The sequence below is a fragment of the Macadamia integrifolia genome, chromosome 14, assembly GCF_013358625.1.
Source record: "Macadamia integrifolia cultivar HAES 741 chromosome 14, SCU_Mint_v3, whole genome shotgun sequence".
Lineage (NCBI taxonomy): Eukaryota > Viridiplantae > Streptophyta > Magnoliopsida > Proteales > Proteaceae > Macadamia > Macadamia integrifolia.
The window spans coordinates 27,439,693-27,454,474 of NC_056570.1; the positions used below are offsets into that span (position 1 = coordinate 27,439,693).

The 14,782-nt window shown below is 34.2% G+C and overlaps 1 protein-coding gene across 1 annotated transcript in view; it reads left to right on the forward strand.

Moving 5' to 3' along the window:
- The first annotated feature begins 6,107 nt into the window (after positions 1-6,107).
- The window catches only part of LOC122061847 (amino acid transporter AVT1C-like), a 19,070-nt gene continuing 10,395 nt past the window's right edge, over positions 6,108-14,782 (forward strand). The window contains exons 1-5 of the mRNA XM_042625349.1: positions 6,108-6,461; positions 6,649-6,730; positions 6,944-7,158; positions 8,756-9,087; positions 13,677-13,891. Coding sequence (XP_042481283.1) covers positions 6,977-7,158; positions 8,756-9,087; positions 13,677-13,891 — 729 coding nt within the window. The 5' untranslated portion in view covers positions 6,108-6,461; positions 6,649-6,730; positions 6,944-6,976. The remainder of the gene's footprint in view (positions 6,462-6,648; positions 6,731-6,943; positions 7,159-8,755; positions 9,088-13,676; positions 13,892-14,782) is intronic.

Below are 14,782 nucleotides of genomic sequence, written 5' to 3' on the forward strand. Positions count from 1 at the left end.
TTTTTTTTTTTTTTTTTAAATTAAGGTGTTCGGGCCAGTTTACGCGCACCTCGATTAATCTTCGGAGAGACTAGTACAGCAATCCACCGTCATGATCTCCATTTAAATCGCAGATGCACATATAGGGAATCGAACCTAGGACCATGTGTAGTTGGATGGATTAAATTGCCCAATTCTAATTGGAATCAATTGTGATTGATCTTAATTCCGACTGTTTTGAAGAGATCGATTTTAAAGCTTGTAGGATCATATCACTTGGTTTTAGATTTGAGGGATTAATTCTTGTGTTTAAGTTATTAATATCGTTAGTGACGAATTTAACACTTTTTTTTCTTTAACAAACGACTCTCTATCTCTCCCTCCCTTCAGCCCGCTCCTGATCTTATATATGAGGATCCAAAATTTGTTCTATTTTCTTTCATTACATAGGTAAAAAAAGATATATATATATATATATATATATAAACAAAATGAACAAATGTTAAATCCATATATGTAAGTTCAGGTAATTATACATGCAGCGGATCCATGTTAATCCTTCTACTCAAAAACAAAAGATAAAATCCATGTGGATCCATTCTCCCTCAACTTACTAACAAAACCACATTAAAAAAATAAATAATAATAATAAAAAAAAAGACCTATGCCGACCCCACTCCGGCATCGTGGGACCTCTTCCCATATATAATGTAGATAATTTTCCCTTGTAAATATGATGGCGTGGCATCTGATAAGGACAAAAGACTACGCGATCAATTTTCAAAGCAAAACGATGAAAGTCTCACTGAAGTTTTGGTGGCGTCAGGAACATGCATTGTGACAAACAGTTTAAAATGAACCACGGTATGACCACATTTTTTGTGAAGTAAAAACGACAAAATCTCATTGATAATTGATGCTGGGCCTTCTTTCTATTTTTTTATATAAGAAGTTTGGTGGGCCTTTGGAAAAGTACGGAAAGAAATAATAAATGGCTTGCTATGAGCCTATGACACCAAAGACGCACCTGGGCACCGCATATACCTGATCCGGTGTTACATTCCATCAAAGGTACAACCGGGCGCTCAACTGGCACCACATGTCCCCGACATAGGGCTGTTAGGATTGGGGTAAGGTCGTACTCACAAGCCTTCAATTCTTGATAAGATCTTACCAAAAAAACATCTTGATAAGATCTTAAATAGAAAAAGGAAAAAAATCAAACGATTGAAGTTATTCTGAACAAGCTTAGTATAAGGGATTGTACAAATGAAGGGTGATAAAACGATATCATACATCCAAGGCCAGTGAGATTATTTCGTGTTAGTTTATCCTATAGGTTGGTTCTAAAAACATTTTACTATTAAACAAATAAATTGAGTTCAATGTCAGCTTATGCAGCGTATGGTAGTCTCTCTCTCTCTCCTTCCTTCGCAATTTTGAGTAAATATGTCATTTCATAAGAGGGAGGAGAGAGAAAAACATGGAATGATTTGGAGTTAGTGAATAATCATGTGGGATAACGATCAGAGAATTTTCCTTTTGGGTTTGAAATTTTCATTTTCCTGCCATCTAAATTTCTCTTACGACCAATCATAATCATAAGGTAAGCAAAAAATGTGATTAAATAGATACAATTATTTTAAAAAATCTTAAATCTTACTATAGGAGGCTTCCCACCCTCACCACCATCATCGGATAAAGTATCGAATAATGTATTGTAGGGAGAGACAAAATTACTCAAAATTAAATTATAATTTCCTCAAAGCATCCCACAAGATTTCATGCCCCACACAATCAAGATGGTGGTTCAGAATATTTTGTTTTCTTCTTAGCTAGGAGATTGGTGACTACATCAACTTAATACTTGTACAAGTATATCCATTCGTATACATAGGTATACCCTCTATAAATAGAGAACATTAGTCTCTTTTTATGGGTAACAAAAATCCCAACGTATATAGACTCCGTACGGAATACGTACTTTTATACTATGGGGTTATCTTAAGCCTTTTGTTCTCTGCAAGTGTTTTGTTTACTAGTTTCTACCTCTGTCAACTATTTTCCTTAGAGTTTCTTATTGTTACCTTTGGACATACCTGTTGGAATCAATTATTGGAGTGCACATGAATCAATTTGAGAGTTGTTTTATCTTAGTGGTGAGAATGTATGATCAATCTAGTTGCATATAAATAAACGGGGCGTTAAAATACCTTAAAATACAGTATACATATTATACGATTCAATTAAGTTGGACAATTTTTGTTATTGTATCAGATGATCAATTAAACAAATAAGTCAATTTGTACTTGAATTTATATTTTCATTTATATAATTGTTTAGTTAAAGTCTTATATCTATTGCTTAGCCTCTATTACTTATAATTAATTGAATGCAAAATAATAATAATAATAATAATAATAACAATAATAGACAGCAAGTTAATTTCTTGCCCTAAAAATAGGGTCGCCATTTTAGATAAGAAGGGCATGCATAGGACGCAACCTACCCCACATAGCTTTATTCCTAAGTCCAAACGGATAACACATTCCTTATGTTGGCAGGTTTCTCTATCAACGTTGCCCTTTATGTCTGTTGTTGGGTAAAGTATCAATCGCTCAATAGAAAGTGACCCAACAATCAAGGCCATCTGTCCCTTCCCCTCCTCAGCAAACATCTCTCTCTTCTAAGGTTTGAGAAGACAGAATTGAAGTCGGGGTCAGGGATCGGATTGGTCAAGTTTGGATATTGAATCACATCCGCATCAGTCTGGAATACTCTTAAATTTAATTAAAAAAAAAATATTGTTTTTACTGTTTTACCATTTGTCTATTTCAATAAATCACTATTAAATTGATTAAAAATAATTCAATTCAATCGATTTAGACCGATTTGATGCCTCAAACCATGCTTTCGTTTGGAATCTAATGATTCTATAATCGAATCATTGAATGATAGACATCGTTTCATAAAATAAGGACTGGATAGGTAATATTAGCTGATTTGGATTAGAATTGATTGTGCCTAATCTTGATTTTGGTTAATTCAATATGGTCATAGGGTTTGATCTTTTGATGGCTATGTTTTTATTTGCTTGCAAAGAGGATTAAAAGGAAGGAAAGTGAAAATTTTAACTTCTAAAAATAAATTTTTGTAATCATATCCCTCAAATCATTCTATATTTAGTTATTAAATTTTACTTTGAAGTACATTCAAGACCCTTTATAAAATTTAAAATAAAATTTACATGCAATATATATTACAAAATATGGTAAAAATATTTTATAAAATCACATGTGATAATGATAACAAATTTTTTTTCTTCTAAATTTAAATTTTCATTTCTCTTTCCTATTGGAATCAGCCGATCACAATCATGGCATATTCGATATGGCAGATTATAAGTTTTGGTCACCAAATCATTAGGTCATTAGGTCATATCTAATGGCAGATTTTTTAGGCTAATACTTAGTTGGTTTCAATTCAAATTGAATAAGAATCAACATCGACCGATTCCAACCGATTTGGACTTTAACAACCTTGATGATAGATCGAAGGCAGGCCTCTCTCTCTCTCGCTATTGGTAATTTTATCTTAGTGGATATGTTTAGAAGTGGAGAATGACTCTAATTAGGGATTAATTTATTGATTAGTGCAATATCACTTTTTAGAGCACCAACAGCACAAGTTAATCATTGGAGATAATCAGACTCCAAGATAAAGCGAATAGATTCAACTTTAAAGCCCACGTCAATCAAGTGATTCCTGAAGATTCTCAGAGCAGCAGCCCATTGATAGTTCGAGGGCAACTCCCTCCTCCCAAAAAAGAATATTATATCGAGAACTTTTCTTTAGCTCTTCTTTTTTAATTTTTTATTTTTAAGCTTGGGCTCCATTTTGCATCAAATAATTTCATTGCGTCTCTCGAAGCATATCATTTTATAACATAATGACCCTGAGTGGATTTATCTTGAGCCACGACCAATACGTGAATAAATATTTAATATCTCAAATTTATTAAAAAAAAAAAAAACGCTATATGGATGAATGTACACCTGATTACAAGTTTTACCCCAACACCCCCCCCCCCCCCAAAAAAAAAAAACCCAACCCCAAAAAATGCATTTTTAGTTAAATTGATTTGTTTGAAAGATAATGATTCAGTTTTTTTTTTTTTTTTCCTTTAAGTTTATCAAATTATAAAGATGAAAACCGTCAAAGAAACCATAATGTTTTCTTTGAATGTCTTCTTAACAATAATTGAGTTCTTTGAAATAAAGGTCTAACGTTCTAATTAAAATTTTTAAGTGATATTTATAGAGATTTTGAATATATGTTTCGCATAATCCCAATATTGCAAGTAATAGAATCTATGAGCCTCGGAAAAAGTTTATAAGTTGTGTTCCCTATGCTCTCAATGCTCCTATTAAAGGAACCATCTATTATCTGATACATTATTATATGTAGGATTTATCCCAAGAACATTCCAAAAATGATACTTATATTCTTCAAACAAAAATATCCCTTTATTTTATGCTGGTTCGATTTTATTAAAATAAATATATTGTTTAAACAAAAAATAAAGAATATTAAATCCCAAAGTGTAGATGTCAAAATAATAAATTGTAATTGATGGAGTCAATGATTTCTTTAATTATTTTTTACCGTAAATAGTGAAGACATGTATTATTCATTCGTAGAGTATTTATGTATTAATTTCAGATACGAATACATTAATTTCTTTAGTGCATATGTTTTTGAACCATAAATTTTTTTTATTTATTTTGACTCCATTTAATTCAATGGATAATGTCGAATCAAAGTAAATATTTTAGGATAAATACACCATGCATAGAGAAGGGCCACTCTTATTAGGTAGTTGTTGAAACGGTTCCTTTTCTACATTCTTTACAGAAAAAAAAAAAAAAAAGCGATTGGTTTAAAAGTTTAATTAGTTTATTTTATAGGACAAATTAATTATAAAATCATTGATGAGATCAATTAAAATTTTTCTCCTTTACTTGACTTTACATTTTGACATTCTCTAGTAAACTGGACAAGTGATTTTTTATTATTATTATTATTATTTGGGTTTATGAGATACTCTTGGGCAAAGATAATCTTCTTCAGACTCTTGCCTGTCCCAATTTTCTGTCCTCGTAACAAATTAGGTGATGAGTCTTAGGTAATCAATTATTTTGTTGGTAATGATTTATTGTAAAGTTTACTACTTTGATTAGGGAGAGAGATAAGCACAACGTTGACATATAATAAACTATTGAGTTGCATCGATAGGATGCGAATAGGACATCATACAAGAGTAGTTAGGTGGTGCCTTTTCAAATGGGGAAAGAAAGAAAGAGAGACACAATAGACGCTAGTTGGACTCAAATCCTTTGCAGTGTCAAATGGGGGGAAGAGAGAAAAAGAAAAAGAGAGATAGACACAATAGACGCTAGATGGACTCAAAACCTTTGCGGTGTCAAGTGGGGGATAGGATGAGAGAGTGAGAGAGACTCAAATATTTTGTGGTGAGTGATGAACGACAATGAGAATCTAATAGTTAGGAAAACCCCAACATGCATCACAGTCATTGGATCCTCAATGCCTCACAGCAGAGGATTTTTGTGCACATTGCACACAAACTTGCAATTTCTAATGATGTACCCAAATCTTTTCCCTTTTACATTTATTATCATATTCATTTATTACTTTCTTTTTTTTTTCCAATAAGAATTTGTTACCCAATTTGAAGAAAGACACTGCTAAGAGGTGATACTAAGGGCCTCTTCAAATAAGAAACAAGTTAGGGGGGTTATCTACAATCTACATGATTTGTGGCCACGTTTTTGTTCAAGGTATCGGTATCATATTGACCGATATGACCTTATACCTATCGCCATAGCCAGAGTCCCATACAGACGGAAAACCTGAATAGGATAGCCATCGGCTACATTTCCCACAAAATATTCGTGCTTAGTTGTCACATCGTAAGCAGAAAATAACGTTCGGCTTTTAAGGCTAATTTCGTAAATTAACTGCGTACAAGATAAGCGCCATTCTGCAGTCCGAACTCTCCGAGAGTTCAGAACACAGAGAGAGAGGGAGACTCTATATAATAGGAATTGGAGGCCATTCACGACTCACGACGGTCGAAGGAGAACTCTCTTCACACTGCAGTTGTCAGAGCAGAGAGAGAGAGAGAGAGAGAGAGAGAGAAGAGAGAGCACATTAGCGCTTTTTCTCTGAGGAGCTTCCCGAATCCGGAATTTCATCGCTTTCAGAGAATCCTCTTCGGAATTTGGATCTCTGTTCAACGACATTTGTTTTCGTTATTTGCTTTTTCAGAAGTTTAGAAATCAGATCTTTGTTTTGAATCTCACGGATTCGAAGATTATCTTCCTTTTGTTCCTTAAGAACAAACCTCAAGATCCATATTCGCGCTTTGGAAATTTCTAGTTTATCGGAGCAGTTCATTGACGGTCTGTATTCATTTCGTAATCTATATGTCGTAGATCCTTTATTTCTTTGAAATTTTAATCCTCTTCTCTTTCTTTTGGGGAGTTTCTATCTCCATGGCGTGAATCTAATTCACAGATGCTGAGTTTCTAAAATTGTAGAATCCGTTTTGTGGTTCTAAATTCTGATCTTGAGGATTTTTTTCATCAGTTTATACTCTGAATACGATCCTTCGAATCTTCCAAAACAAGACATTCTGGACCTAGAGAGACTTCAGCACTAGTCGAAACAGGTATCGTCGATTTTTCGAGGATAACTTTCGTTTCTTGTCGTTCGTTGTACTTGATTTAGAACTGTAATTTGGTTGTTTCTTTTTAACGACTAATGGTCGCTAAGTATATTATAGTCTTCCGGAGTCCGATCGGGCTCTTCAGATCTTAGTTTTGTTAACATTTGTTTAATCTTAACCCACTAGGAGACGAATGAACTTTGAGATCTTTTGCAGGTAAAGAAAAAGGCCTTTTCGAGCGGAAGTAAAATGAAAAATTCAGTTTCGGAGCAGAATTTCTACATCGAGAGCGATGATGAAGACGTTGAAAAGGCGTCTGAAAAAGGGGGAGATGATGGTAATGATTCCGACTCTTCGGATGCTTCATCTGTGGAAAGCCACCAACAGAACCGGCCTAGTTCCTATAATACTTCATGGCCACAAAGTTACAGGTACAGTGATACGGATACAACATAGCTTCTCTCTCTCTCTCTCTCTCTCTCTCGTTTGTGTGTTATGCTCTGGTTCATTCGGTCTTCCTCTGTTTCATGAGTCTTCTCTGCTAGCGGTTTAAGTTTTAACTGGTTTTAGATGCAGTAGTTCACTACTTTGTAGTGTTTTGGTTTTCAGCTTATTTCGACGGGAACATTAATTCTGAAAGCTTCCACCCTTGCTGGTCTTTTCATTCCAAAAGGATATAATAGTCTGCTACCCTGCCAGGGTAACATGACCCTAAATAGGTTTATTACTGTGGCAATAATTTCCTTTGATCTGCTCGACTTTTAGTGGTAGTGATCCTCATCTGCTGCAGAATATGAAAACCTAACAAATAAGAATCGGAAAAAAATTGTCTGCAATTCTGATCTCGTATAATTTCGTAAAATATCATCTTCAAGGGTTGACATGTGTATTAATACCAATACAATGGTACAGATCTGATTTAAATACATCTCCACTGATTTTTGATTTTATTAATTGTACCAATCTAGACCATTGTATTGATATCAATACATGTGTCATTCTTGAAGATGTGATATTTTACGAAATTATACGAGATCGGAATTATAAACGATTTCAACCCATAAGAATCACTACTACCCTACGAGAGTAGTAAGTGGTAAGTGGTCTTATTTGCGGACCAGAAGTGTGAATGCCGTAGTGATTTTTATTTGCGGAATAGAAGTGTTACTCAAACAGTGCCTAAGAATCGTTTTATGAAGTCACTTTATTTAAGTGGGTGACCATTCCTAGTCCGGAATCCGGATTCGCTCTTGTACTTCGTTCCATCTGTCCTGGACACCATGATGGGAGAGCTTTCGTCAGGTATCTCACGATAAGGAATAAAGAAAAAAAGAGAACAGAGAAAAATCAGGTAAGAGGCTAAGAGCAGAGCAAGACAGCATGTAAGGAATAATAACTCACCAAGTACAGGGAGAGGATCAAATCTTGATAGAGGATAAGACTATTTATATCAAATCTTGGATAATACGTAATTTCCTTTTCTTTTCTTTTCGAATAAAAAAAAAGTACAGGAAGATGATCTGGATTCTGGACTCGTTCCCTCTTCTCTCTCTCTCTCATTTTAAATTCTTTGTTTCCCAAAATTAATAGAGAGCACAGCCACTGAGTAATCCATGGTTCCATTTCTGACACAATTCACAAAATAGGGGCCTCTCGTGACTAGCCTTGTCTATGTTTCCTAAAATTATATTTCTCGAGGGGACAGTTTTTCTTCAGCCGCAGCCTCTGGACCATGGCTTTCGGATGGTGTTAAAATGGGTGATGAAATACCATTTTTTTCTGTTTGGTCATCTAGGGTGACTTAAACACTATGATTGAACTCAAAGAGTGAGCCTCGTCATTACCTTTCATTCCCTTATTAATGAAGGTTCAAAAATACCCTTTCTAGATTAATTTGAAAGAAAATCTTGTGGATGATGACATTTACTCTTTCATTATAGGTGAAGGAAAACAATGTCCTTTATTATTGTTTTTCCTTATCATCAATAATTCAATATTGATTAACATTCTTTTCCATTAATTTGTCAGGCAATCCATTGATATGTACAGTAGCATTCCTTCTCCAAATGTCGGGTTTCTAGGCACTCCAACATTGTCGAGATTAAGCAGCTCTTTCCTTTCATCATCCCTAACAAGGAGACACACTCCTGAAGTACTCTCCTCTGTAGTAAAGCCTTTGTTACACGCAGATGACCAACAACAACAGCAGCGCAAGAGTTCTCATGCTCTGCTTCCTCCTATTCCCACAAAGAAGCCTCCAGGCAAAAAGATTTCCCCTGACCAAAAATCATCCCAAGTCTTAGTCTCACACGAACTACCGGGGTCTCGACAATGCTCTTATGGACAAGCTGTGCTGAATGGTAAGCTACATTATCACACTTTTTAACAAAATAATATAATTATATTTTTTACCTTTTTTTTTTATCTGTAATTACACTTTTTACCCAATGTGCAGTTTTTAATTTTTGTTGGTAAAACCCAAAGTGAAGTTACGTGCAAAGGCATGTGACAATGACACATTTTGGCTGCTATGGGTTGTCACTTGATGAATGTGGTCTCACCCACACCCCCAAAACAATTATTTATCAGTTTGTCCTTAACTTAATCTAATTTTCCATGGGCAGTTACAATTGTTAGAATAGGAAAAAATGATTTAAGTGACAACCAAACGCGGCCTTGTATTTTGGCAAGTACAAGGCTGTGTTTGGTAGCCAATTGAAGAAAATAAAAGAAAAGAAAAAGTACACTTTTTGTACTCTTTTTTCTTGGGTTAAGAATTTATCTTTGCACTTTGTATGTCTTCACCCAAATAGAAGATTGAGCTTTTGAAATTCAAAATTCCTCTTAGAAATTGTGAAGTTTTATTTTGCTCCCCAAAAAATAATCTTGCAAAAAACACAAGAAAACATGAGAAAATATGAAAACATAATAAGACAAAAAATGAATGATTACACAATGATTTCCTATGTGTCTATCTCTTTCCTAAAATTCAAAATTTTTTGAATTTTTTTCTTTTATTTTCTTTTCTTCTCTTGGTTACCAAACATATATACTCTTTTTATTTTCTCACAATTTCATTTCTTTTCTAGATTCTTTTTTCTTTTCTTTTCTTTTCTGCTCTTGGCTATCAAACATAGCCTAAGAGTTACTACAAGAAAAGCGCCTAAATGTATCGTATGGTCATAGTTTAGGAAAACTACAAGAAAAGAATCCAAATAAGGCATTTTGGCGAACATCTACAATTGGTTGCTGAGGACTGGTAATCCAAATAAAGCACTTTGGCAGACATCTACAACGGTGGTGTGTGGAGGACTGGTCATAGTTTAGGAAAACTACAAGAAAAGAATCCAAATGAGGCACTTTGGTAGACATCTACAATGGCGGTTAGTGAGGACTGCCACTAAATATTGTCTAGGGTAGCGGTTTAAGAACTTCAAGAATGGAGCCCAAATAACGCACTTTGGTGGACATCTACAACGGCGGTTACTGAGGATCGCCACTAAATATAGACTATGGTAGCAGTTTATGAACTAAAAGAAAAGAGCCCAAATAAGGCACTTTGGTGGACATCTACAACAGCGGTTACTGAAGACCGCCACTAGATATAGTCTATGGTAGCGGTTTAAGAATTATAAGAAAAGTCCCCAAATAAGGCACTTTGGCGGACATCTACAAAAGCGGTTGTTGAGGACCACCGCTAAAGTCTATGGCCACAATTTAGGAAAACTACAAGAAAAGTGCCCAAATAAGGCACTTTTGCAGATATCTGCAATTGCAGTTGCTAAGGATCGCCACTAATTATAGTTTATGGTTGTGGTTTAAGAATTACAAGAAAAGTGCCCAAATAAGACACTTTGGCGGACATTTACAATGGCGGTTGTCGAGGACCGTCGCCAAATTTACTCTATAACCAAAGTGTAGGAAAACTAAAGAAATTATTGGGAAACTTTAAGTATTTTTCCCACTAAGTGTACATTGATATGGTCAACTATTTTTTGAAGAAAAAAAATTAGAGAAATAACTAACCATCACTCATGTTAATGGGCATTTACTAGTATTAGATCGGAAGAATTTATTTTTCATATCTAATGCAATGATGTTAGTATGTGGAGTCATCCGTCAGATTTGAGCATGATTATCCAAAGTGTTGTTACATTAGTATATTTTATAGGTGTGAAAAATGGCACATAATTTTAAGAATTTGGGTAAATTTTGTAAAATTATTTTATACAAAATAACTAATGATGTAATGTATAAATAATTATTGAATTTTTCATACATTATAAACTCTAGTTTTAAACAATGAACTTGGGTCTGCCCGTTTGAAGCAATCAGATACCCACATAACTGGAGATGGCATTTATGTCAAAGTTTTAATTGTCTAGTTGAATTGAATTTGGAAATAGGGTCCACCATGTGATTGCCCTTTGTTAATTGCTATTAACCTTTGAGAAGATAAGATGATTGATATTGGGGCCTCATCACCTCATTATTTTTCAGGCATATGACGATCAATCCTATCACGAAGCCAGCTGCTAGGGAAATAATAGGGAAGTGGAGTGAAATTAAATCAAAATTTATGAAATTTTATTTATTTATTATTTGCATGATCAAAATATAATTATAATTGTTCCCTAAGTATATATACAATTATTGCAACTAGAGGGAGCCTAAAAGAGAGAAGCTCGTACCTAAGTCCAACTTCTGTTGCTGAATGAACCTAAGTAAAACTTCGATGATGTTGCTTTAAAATTTCGATAATTTATTTATTTATTGTACTTTTATTCTATTGAACAATCTTTGGTGGGTATAAGAGAAGAAAAAATAAGTTAGCAAAGGTCTGGTAGAAAATTACGAATCTAAGTGTTAATTTTATTATTTATTTTTATTGATAGTGTGTGCATGTGATGTCATATTTTTCTTGACAAAAAAAAAAAAAGACATGCTATATTTTTTTTTTTATCTGCATCAGGTTTTTAAAACATGGGTTTGGTATTTGAATTGAGTCTAGCCGACATATAGTCCAATCTAATTCCTTCTCGAATCTTCTTCTTCTTTTTTTTCTTTTTTTAATCAGTTGAAATCCTTCAAATTCTGTCGAACCCTAGAACCATAATGTGAATTGATCACTCCAAAAAATGCTTTAGGAGGTGTTTGGTTCAGTAAATCTTTGGGATGACATTCTTTAGAATGATAATTCTTAATTTTTTGAGTTGTTTGGTTCCACTAGAATGACCGTCATAAATGAGCATCATACTTCTCATGAATGGCCATATTACAAAGGATGTGTTCCAAATCTGAGTTTACCTTAATACTTAAACTCATATTTGAGCAACCTTTTTACCACCTAGTATATAAAGGAGTAAGCGGAAAGGTGTTCTCTACGGAATCCAATATCTCAACCCGCGAGAAACATGTACTAGCCTTAAGGCAACCAAACAATTTTTCAGAAAGAAACATAATTCAGAAGAATGTTTATCAAAAGATTGACATTCATATATAATACATACACCATTTGATTTACCGAACCAAATACCCCCTTAGACTATGGTTGGTAGCCCATATAAGAAAAGAAAACAAAAAGAATTTAGAAAAAAAAAAGGAAAGAAAAGAGAAGAAATGGTGAGAAAATAAAAAGAGTATGTATATTTGGTTACCAAGAGAAGAAAAAAAAAAATTCAAAAATTTTTGAATTTTAAGAGAGAGATAGACACATAGGAAATCATTGTGTAATCATTCATTTTTTTGTCTTATCATGTTTTCATATTTTCTCATGTTTTCATGTGTTTTTTGCAAGAAAATTTCACAATTCCTAAGAGGAATCTTCCCTTGGGTGAAGACATACCTAGTGCAAAGAAAAATTATTAACCCAAGAAAAAAAGTACAAAAAATTGTAATTTTTTTTTTCTTTTCTTTTCTTCTCTTGGCTACCAAATACAGCCTTCGGACCGATGATTGTTTCGTATCATCCGATTCTAATCCAAGCAATTCATTTTACAAATTTTCATTAAAAAATTCACTTTTCAACTATATTTTATAAATATTTTTATTTTCTTCTATTATTCTCTTTTGGATTAGTTGATGAAAAACCCCTCATTTCTTCGGATTTAGATTCTCTCCTATTCTTAATCGTGTATATTAAAAATTGAAGAGGATTAAAATCCCATTTCTATCCTCTAAAGCATATACAATGAGTGTCAGCCCCTCATTTGTACAAATTTTATACAGAACTACAGTCATCACTTCTCCATAAATATTGCTCTTTTGTGTGCCTTAGAATTGTAGAATTGGGCTGACGTCCAATGCTTCCTTAATTCTGGCCTATACTTCACAAATTGGAGAATTGGGCTGATGTCCAATTCTTATTTCTGGCCTAATTCTAAACATAAGCCTCCACAAGCAAACATGTACTTTCACGATAGGAGTTTGTCTAGTTTTTACCATATTCCATGTAACCTTTATAAATTCAACTACTGGTAAAAGCGAGAAAAAGAGAGAACTTGACCCATACAAAAATGTCGGTTGGAAATTGGAATCTTTGGCGCCCGAATCCGGAGAAAATCTCATCCATCTCCACCAAATATGTCCCGACTTGTCCGACCTCCTCATGCGAGCATCGTGCTTGGTGCCTAAAAGCAAATCTTGTCGTCTCTATATTCAATTTCTATGAGTTTTTGGCTCATTTGGGGTTGGACATCAACATCTATCGTAAAAGGGAAAAGGCTACATTTAATAATATGCTTACTAAAATAGGCTAGGGTAGGGGCGTAATGGTTTTAATTTGTAAAGTGCGAGCATCTTTTATTTTATTTTGTTCATGGGCTGTCGTTTATGAGGTGGGCTATGCCCTATCCAATTGATTAATACTTGTGCTTAAAAATGTTATAGTTCAGTTGTCTTAATGCCATTGTTTTTGTTTATTGCCACTGTGACTGGTGTGTGAATGCAGGAATAAACGTTCTGTGTGGGGTTGGAATCCTTTCTACTCCCTATGCAGCGAAGGAAGGCGGTTGGATGGGCCTTTCCGTATTGTTTATCTTTGCGGTGCTCTCTTGGTATACCGGAGTTCTCTTGCGCTACTGCTTAGACAGCGAACCTGAGCTCGAGACTTACCCAGACATTGGCCAGGCCGCTTTTGGCACCATGGGTCGTTTGGCTATATCTGTAAGTCCATTACTTAAACAAAGCCTTTGCATCTTTAACCGGGTGACTTTATTCTTAGTTGGGCTTGAACATTTCCACTGCCTATTCATGTCAATCGTTCAAAAATTTTAGTCCAAACAACCATTTTTATGGCCCATACGATGCTTTGGTTATGTTGGCATTTTATTCCAATAATGGGGTCCATCTTTAATGAAGTGTTCGGAGAGATTGTGGGAGGGACATACAATGATATATCATGTAATTTCTTTTTCTCTCATTTATTTATATGTTTTTGGAATTTCCATTATGCCCACAGTGAAGAAAGAATCTCTTCACCAGCCCTTTTTTTTTTTTAAACCGTCGATGGGATCCTGGGATAGTGAAAGACATTTCAGATTGAATAGGGGCAGAGAAATTATGATCCTCCATTCGTGTATGAAGAGTACAACCACGGTGAAGGAAAACTCACCTGTATTTTTTGCCCTCCTTTCCTTCTGTTGTTCAAGTGTGGGAGTCCATCTATTGTTTTCAAGTCGAATATAGTATCACTATATCTGAGAATGTTGTTTATAATTAAAGGGTGTCACGCTAGCTTCTAGCTTCTGTTTCCCTTTACAATATTTCCATGATTGCTGGCATGTGGCAATCATTATTAACCTAAATTTGGTGGACATGTTCAGATCATAATTTGTTAATGATAGACTTGCATGGAAATATGGCAGTTATGTGTTATTATTTCCTACCAAAAAAAAAAAAGTGTTATTACTAAAAAATAATTGTGTTATTATCAAAGTTTAAAATAAATTTGAAAAGCTTAAGTACAAGAACTCCACATAAATCCTTGAAAAACCATATTCCATACATCAAAGTCGTATGATTGAAATTCTATAAAAAAAAAAAAAAAAAAAAAAA